Consider the following 7881-nt stretch of genomic DNA (forward strand, 5'->3'; position numbering starts at 1 on the left):
CTGGCTTAGTGGGTAAGGCCCTGGCTGGAGATACTGATGGCATGGGTTCTCCTCCTGCGTGTGTCTGGTCCTGGCTGAGCGATCCTGAGTGAGCAATTGACCTGTGGGCCTGGTGCCCCCCTTGCAGTGCTGTTTAGGTGCACAGCAGGAGGGGTTGGCTCTGCACTTCTTCTCAGCAAGCCTTAGGCTGCTGTGCAGGTGCCCACTGGCATGTGGGTACTGTTTGCTTGGGGAGGTTTTGGAGGTCGCCTGCATCTGGGGGTGTCTGGTTTTGACACTCCTAGTGTACACATGCAGTGTACAGTCATCCTTATTTTGTAGTCTTTGTTCACCTTAGACTACTAGTCTGGTTTTGAGACTCCAGGTGACTAAAAGGCATTCTGTACTCAGTGACTGTACTTTAGGAGTGCCAAAACCAGACACCCCACAGACCCAGGCAACCAGTACCCACATGCCAGTGGGCACCTGCACAGCAGCCTAAGCCTTGCTGAGAAGTGTATAGCCAACCCCTCCTGCTGTGCACCCAAACAGCACTGTGAGGGGGGCACCAGGCCCACAGGTCAATTGCTCACTGAGGACCAGACACACATGGGAGGAGAACCCATGCCACCAGTGTCTCCAGCCAGGGCCATACCCACTAGGCCAGCAAGCTCTCCTGACAGGGGCTTGTCGGCTGTGCCTCTTGACTCGGCACCTCTGGCCACAGCAAGGAAAGAGTCAGGGGGTCCCAGGAGTAAAGAACTTGCCCAGGATTTGGGCTCATGACACCAAGTCTCTGGACCAGCCCTCGCCCCACCAGGCTGACAAACTCACCTGAATGAGAAGCTGTCGGCTGCGCCTCTTGACTCGGTGCCTCTGGATGAGGTCTTGTGACAGTCAAGATAAAGAAAGACACTAGTCTTACACTCTCTCTTCCCACCGTTCACACCAAAAGACACACTCTTCCTTTATCAGGGATTGAACTCTAGTTTTTCTTGTACACCAGCATGGGACTTGGCCCACCAGGCTACTGGAAACACAGGCTGGGGGTTTTCGGAAGTAATAGATGTCTTCTGTTGAGCAGGTTCCTCCTCGGAGGCACTAAGGGCCCCCGGGTGAGAGCCTCAAAACGCGCAGTGGTTACAGCCCCAGCCTGAGGTGCTGTTGGTTTTAGTCCCGGGGCCAAACCTTCATTTTTAACTTCCCGTCAGGGGAATGGGTCCAGCTAGATGAGAGCAGGAGTACCTCACCCAGGAGACCCAGCAGCATGGCAGACAGCTCAGCTGCTGAAACTTAGACCGGAGACCTGGGGTCATGGCTGTGCTCCAGGTCAGGTCAGTCTATCAGGCATACATCTACCCTGACTTCGGGGGCAACATGGTGAAGTGCTACGCCCAGGTCAGGCAGCCTGGGAGGTGAGTCAGGCTCCGGGGTGGGCACAGGTACTGCCTGCCCTCTGCCTCTTGCATGAGCCGGCCTCAGGCAGCTCCTGCAAGCCCCAGCCATCAGGCCTTATTTACCCCCTGCGCTGCCTCCCCCCGGCTGCGCCCAGTCTCTCCGTGCCCGACTGACCTGGAGCACGGCAGGGCCTGTGGCTGCGCACGGGCACCTCCATCTGCGGGGGCTGCGGCTGGAGGTACAGTGCGAGGAGGCTGCGGCACTTGGGGGCCAGGGCCAGCTGCGCCGCGCGGCCAGGAGTGCTCGCCACGCTCACGACAGATGGTGCGTGCGAGTGGTGAGTTATGCTCCGCTCGGTGACCTTCTGCCTGTGTTAGATGCTGCGTGGGGCGGCGGGGGCAGTGGCCGGGGACTTGCACCAAAGCTGCTGGGAGCTGCGGGTCCCTGGGCCAGCGGTGGGACAGGTGCTGATCGTGGGCAGTCAGGCCTAATGGGCACTCGCGAGGCTCCTTCCCAGGACAAGCCACGTGTGGCTCCAAGCAGCCCCTGGGCAGGGCAGGCGGGGTGTGGTCTGCTGGGCCAGCCACTCACGCTTGGGGCCCAGCAGGGACTCAGAGCCACGTTTCACAGAGCTGGGAGGTAAGCCCAAGCCAGCCCCGGTTCCCTGTCTCAGCTTGGGCAAGGACTCCCCTGCAAGGGCTCAGGCCTCTGCCTCCCCTTCCAGCCAGCCCTGCTGCGGGGGCACTGCCAGGGGCTCTGACTTGGGCTCATCTGCCCCAGCTGTGCAGAGCCAGGACTGCTACAAAATGAGCTGGAGAGAGAACTACCGCCTCTCACTGTGTTTGCTGCGAAAGCCCCAGACTCTTTGAGCAATATACAGAGACAGACATACTTAGAGAGACACAGAAATAGAGATATATAGAGATAGATATGCTGGGCTTTAGGTACACTTGCCATCCCATATGTGTGTCCTAGAGGGAGCCCTATTTCTCTGTCCTTCTTCCTCCTGACTTCTCTTCCTTCTTCCCTCTGCAGGTTTGGGGTACGTTTCCCCCCCATGTCAGATGCCTATGACAAGGACCTGCGGCGCCTGGCATTAGCTGTGGCCAGGGACCTGGGCCATGCCAAGGCTGTGCATGAAGGGGTCTACTGCTCAGTTGGAGGACCCAGCTATGAGACCATCGCAGAGTGTCGCTTCTTGCAGCGTGTGGGGGCCGATGCTGTGGGTAAGTGGAGGGAGTGGGGAAGGTAGAGGAATAGGGGGAGGTGGATGGAAGGACAGGGAAAGAATGAATGACAGGCAACAGAGGAAGAGAGGTGGAGGGGAGCATTGGAGGATGCATAGTAGGGGGAGAAGAGGGAGCAGGGCTTAAGGGGAGGGACACGGCCATCTCCGCCTTCACCAGGCTAACCTCCTTTGTGCTCTCTCCCTAGGCATGAGTACTGTCCCCGAGGTGATTGTGGCACGGCACTGTGGCCTGCGCGTCTTTGGCTTCTCGCTCATCACCAACAAGGCGGTGCTCGACTACACCAGCCAGGAGACAGCCAACCACACAGAGGTGCTGGAGGCCAGCTCTGGTAGTGCCAAGATGCTGGAGAACATTGTCTCCGAGCTGGTGCAGCGCATTGAGAGCAACAACAACTTGGTGTAGGCAGGGGATGCCGGTGCCCCCCTCCCTCTCCTGTCCAGGCACTGGAATTCTCCAAATCTTGTCTAAGCCTCCCCCTCCAGTGAACTGCTAGGCTGCCTCTGAGCACCAGAACCAGCCGTGGTTGAGGATGTTCATTCACTTTGGGGGACTGCATTCTGGTCTCATAGTCTGCCTGTCTCTTTCTCTGTCCTTAGTCATTGTTAGTAGATGAGCTTCCCAGTTCGTTCTGCCACTTGGAGACTTGTTTCGATCTGGAAGCCTCCCAGAGTGCTGTTGTCTGTCTGTCCTTGGAGAATCTGGTCTCTGCTCTGCTGAGCAGGTTGATCTCCCCCCCAGGATTTCCTTCTCCTGAGGCATCCTCGTCACTAATTGCACTGATGGATGCATCCAGCCCAGGCAGGGGGCGATTGGCCTTAAACACCTCAGTCACTCTAGCTGCTTCTTCCAGCGCAGAGGGAAAAAGCCCCCCGTTTTCATCTCGGTGTCTCTCTCATGTGCCTACTCACTCACGTCCCCCTCTGCTTCTCTCAGTCTTGGAGTCATGCAGTGCCTTGCTGGGCACCTGTATCTCTCCTGTCCAACCAGGAGTCTTAGCCCAAACCCCTCCCTGCCTTTGCAGCAAGCCTCCTCCTCGGGGCTCACCAGCGGGAACACAACCCGGGTGCTGCGGCACTAAGAAGCACTGGCTGCTCTCACGTGAGCTCAGTGCCAGTTTGCGTGTATGGGAGGGCGGCAGTCTCCATGGGCATCTGGTGCTGCCCTGCTAGCGTCATCTGAGTTGCAGGCATTAGGAGGATCTGGACTCCGGTCTTTCAGAAGCTGTTGCCTATTGTGTGCAGAGTGCGTGATGTGGGCAGGCTCTTTTGGGGTCATGCAGCGCTCTCTCTCAGAGACAACTCTGCCTGAGGTCCTGAGAGCAGTAACGGGTGGCTTTTGTGCCTTGGTTTCATGAAGAGTTGGGGGTCTCTTACTTTCAGGGGTACCTGGGTCCCCTTGGAGGAGATGGGGTGACATACGTGTGTGTTACATCCACTTCTGTTTGTAGCTGGTGCTCACTGGCAAAGGGACCAAAGCCCCTTTGTTCCACTTAGGACACTCATCTCCTATAGCCAACCAGACAGCCTCTCTGGGGTTAGGCCTTACCTGTGCAGCTGGTTTTAGCATGCTTTTCACATTCCTCCTTCTTTACCATTACCACTGTGTCCGTACAACAGTTACATTTTAAATTGTTCTTAAGTTTGTTGGTGGGGTGCCCCAGCACTGCTGGAGAGCTGAATCCGCACCCCAGTCCAAACCCGTTGTATTGAAGGACTGTTTCAGCATATGGCACTTTCATTTTATTTAAGAAGCTGTAGCCCTGGCTAATTATAACACCAGTTAAAATAAAGCAATAAGTGCAAAGTTTCATGTGAATTGTCATTTGACCCCAGTGCTCTTCCTGCCATGGCAGGGGGTCGGACTAGATGATCTGCTCAGGTCCCTTCCAACCCTAGAAACTATGAAACTATGAATTGCTTTGTGAGGTTCAGGTTTCATGGGAGGTGGTGGTGGTCCAGGGCTTGGGCTGGACTTCAGACCTCCAGGGGATACGATAGCCTACTTACATGTGCAGCAAACCACTGCCGGGACAGGAAAGCTGGGCCCATGGCTGGCCAGCGTCAGTAGCAGCAGAGGCCAGCCAGACAGCCTTGCTGAAGGCTGAGGGAGGTGCGCCTGCTTGGGAGAAAAGGTCATATTTAGGGGTGTCTCTCTAGAGACCTAGAGCTGGCTCTGCTGGCAGAAGCAGCACAGCTGTGTTCACAAGGCTCATGGGAAGTCTTATTCTTTTGAGGGCTGAGGAGCCTGCCCAACAAGGCTGCGCTTTTGCCTGGGAGGGGCTGGAGCACGACATCTCAGGACACTTCACAAAGGTTGGCTCCCACCCCTATGTCCAGCCTTGAGGCCCACGCATGGCACTGTCATGCAGTTGAGAACCATGACTCTGATGCCCCAAAGAGTGCCAAAAAGGAGGACTTAGTGGAGGAGAAAATGCTGCTGTCGAGGGTGCCGGAGAACAGCACTTAATTTGTATGTGACCATGGAGGCACAGGGCAGCAAGTCAGCTGTACCGGGACACAGCATTTGGCTCTAGCCACAGAGCAAGGGGTGCTCACACGTGAGCAGTGCTGCGCGTGGGAATTTCTCATGGCTGACGCCCCAGTCTACATTCCCCTACCCCGCCCCGGCCAATTCCAGCCCTGCCAAAGCTGCCCCTTCCTCTCTCCGGGTACAGCAGTTTGCTTGACGGTGTCCCAACCTGCAGACTGCAGTGCGAGTGGCAAAAAGGATAGCGATGCTGATGCACTCCCAGGAAACGCTATGGGCTCAAGATGGGAGCAGTAGCACCGAATATAGTGCATTTAATCAAGATCCTGCTGCTACAGTTTGCTAGGGTGCACTGTGCATGAGACAGCGGGGACCTGCATACCTCCTTCAAAAGGAGGAAGTCTATTTAAAAAAAAAAAATGCAAGCTGCTTCACACAGAATATAGACCTGGCATGTCTTAATACTCCAAGCAAGAACCTGACTCAACCCCAGAGACTGCCAGCTGGAGCCAGATTTTGCAACCGTACTACCATTGCAGACCCACACGTCGGGACATACGGTTTCATTCTGCCATCTGCCGTCTCCGCTGGGGAAGCACCAGCTCCCGTTGCCAACTCCGACTGAAGCTATTCCAGGAGATTTCTTCCACCCCCCATCACAATAGGATGTAATCCGTAACGAACAGTGCAATTCATGACATTACGTCATTCCGCAGCCCAGGGAAAGAAAAACGCAATCAGGAGACACTTAAATGAACAGACTTTTGTATGAACGATGTGCATTCATAATATTAATTCATTCTCTTAAAACATCCCATTAAAATCTCCCGGGTCGCTTTCAATAGTCGCCGGGAGATCGATGCCGATTCCAGCAGACTCCCGGCTAATCCGGGAGAGTTGGCAACCCTAGCACCGGCTCAGGTCTTTCTATGATGAACTGGCTTCGAAGGGAAAGTGGAAAGAAACTCTCTGCTCCAACTCCTGGAGGTAAGAAAGAAGGACATCCCTCATGCCAGCTCCTCCAGTTCCACGCAACAAACTTCCTAGGGGTTTGGTTAAACGTCCAAGAAGGGAGAAGTTGGGATGCCCGGGGAGGCCTGGAAAAAAACACCCAAGTCTTAAGGTAGACTCGTGGGGCTAGACAAGTGGGGATGTTTGGTTCCCTGTGCATCTTGTGCCGCAGCTGCTTGTCCCCGGGGAGCGCCTGTGCCACATGTGCTTTGGCACATGGCAGGTTACCCCGGAGGCAGCAGGGGAGACTGGGACCAGCCCTGGGCTGCCCCAGCAGCCTTATCTGGGGTCCTTCCGGGGCTGCAGCCAGAGAAATCCTGGCTGGCACCCGCAGCGTGACTCTGGGTCACGGGCAGGCAATTATTTCAGGCAAAGGCCCGCTTACTGAGTTTTGGCAAGCCATCGAGGGCCGCATGACAGGCAGCCGGTGGCAGATAAATATTAATTTTCTAAATTTTTTTAGGGGCCCCACGGGCCGGCTAGCATGGGCTGGTGGGCTGCATCCAACCCATGGGCTGCATTTTGCCCACCTTTGCTCTGGGTGGTCCAGCTTTTCAGCGGCGTGTGCTGCCCACACAAGCGCCGCTCCGCTTTTTGTTTGTCTGTGGATATATTTGACCCTGATCCAGAAAAAAAACCCATGGGAAAAAAAAAAAAAGGCAGCACAGAGAAGACCGGACCATGTGGCGCGGGGTGCTGCAGGCGCGTTTGTGGCGCCACGTCCCATACGGCCATGCGGGGTGGGACAGTTAATGTGTTCGCACCATTCCTGCATGTGCAGGTTGGGTTTGCTTGCACTTGTCCAGAGACACTGCGGCGCCTTTCTGCATCATCCGTCACCAGCAGCGGCTTCCTCTGGCCCACAGACCCTTTTTCCAAGCATGGAGCTGGTGCAATAAAAGCAATCGCATCTCCCTAAATGCTGTGGGAGAAAAATTGCAAAGTTGGGCTCGTCCGGGATTTGAACCCGGGACCTCTCGCACCCTAAGCGAGAATCATACCCCTAGACCAACGAGCCAGCTGATGAACCAGTTTCCTAGCAACACCCCTTGTGCTCTTCCTCCCTGCCCAGCAGCATCCCTCTCCCCCACCCGCTGCAATGTGCCCCCAGCTCCTCCACCCCTGCTTATGGCCCTTCCCCTGGCAGTACCACACGCATGTCATGTCAGCATGATCTGATGAGTTGCTGGTGTCCCAACAGGACAGCAAATGCCAGCCCTCTGCAGGGAGGAGCTGATGGGGAGGGCCAAGAAAGGGATATATTCGCATGTGCAAAAAGAAGGAAGTCCACCACCAAGGATCCGTTTCCTGCCACTGAAAGCAAGACGCAAACTGCATGCCGGCTGCTACTAAAGAATAAAAATAAAATCCTTCATTTGCAAATCAGGGAAGCAAACTTCCAGCCTCGTCAAAATGAAGTTTCTTTTCTACCTAAAAGGATTTTTTTACTAGATTGGATTTGTCCACAAGCTGGAGGAAGGGTGCGCATGCCCAAAAGCTTGCAAAGCAAGATCGTTCGTCTGTGGTTTGTAATCTAATGAAAGGTATCATATCTTGAGAGTGCTAGCGTTTTGCATGTGCTCCCCCGGAGATACAGATGGTAGCTGGAGCCAAGCCAGCACCTGCCTTTCTCCAAAGACATTTCTAGGGGATGTTTCTTTAGGTCTAGACGGTTCTAGACCTAAACCCCTGAGATGTAGCATAACTGGACCCAGGGGAGAGGACGGGCTCCCTTGTCTGCAGAGAGCCGTAACAG

At 55.3% G+C, this 7881-nt stretch overlaps 1 protein-coding gene and 1 non-coding gene across 3 annotated transcripts in view; one reads left to right on the plus strand and one right to left on the minus strand.

Annotated features, from left to right (window-relative positions):
- The window catches only part of PNP (purine nucleoside phosphorylase), a 13491-nt gene extending 9554 nt beyond the window's left edge, over positions 1–3937 (plus strand). For both annotated transcript variants that reach the window (XM_019513232.1, XM_019513233.1), the window contains exons 5-6: positions 2413–2603; positions 2812–3937. In XM_019513232.1, the coding sequence (XP_019368777.1) occupies positions 2413–2603; positions 2812–3029 (409 nt within the window). In that variant the 3' untranslated portion in view covers positions 3030–3937. The remainder of the gene's footprint in view (positions 1–2412; positions 2604–2811) is intronic.
- Positions 3938–7071: 3134 nt separating this feature from the next.
- On the minus strand, positions 7072–7143 carry TRNAP-AGG. The gene has a single exon. It is a non-coding gene; the product is annotated as a tRNA-Pro (tRNA).
- Positions 7144–7881: the final 738 nt, after the last annotated feature.

This window comes from Gavialis gangeticus, unplaced genomic scaffold (genome assembly GCF_001723915.1).
Source record: "Gavialis gangeticus isolate Ggan-Ray unplaced genomic scaffold, GavGan_comp1, whole genome shotgun sequence".
NCBI classification, from domain to species: domain Eukaryota; kingdom Metazoa; phylum Chordata; order Crocodylia; family Gavialidae; genus Gavialis; species Gavialis gangeticus.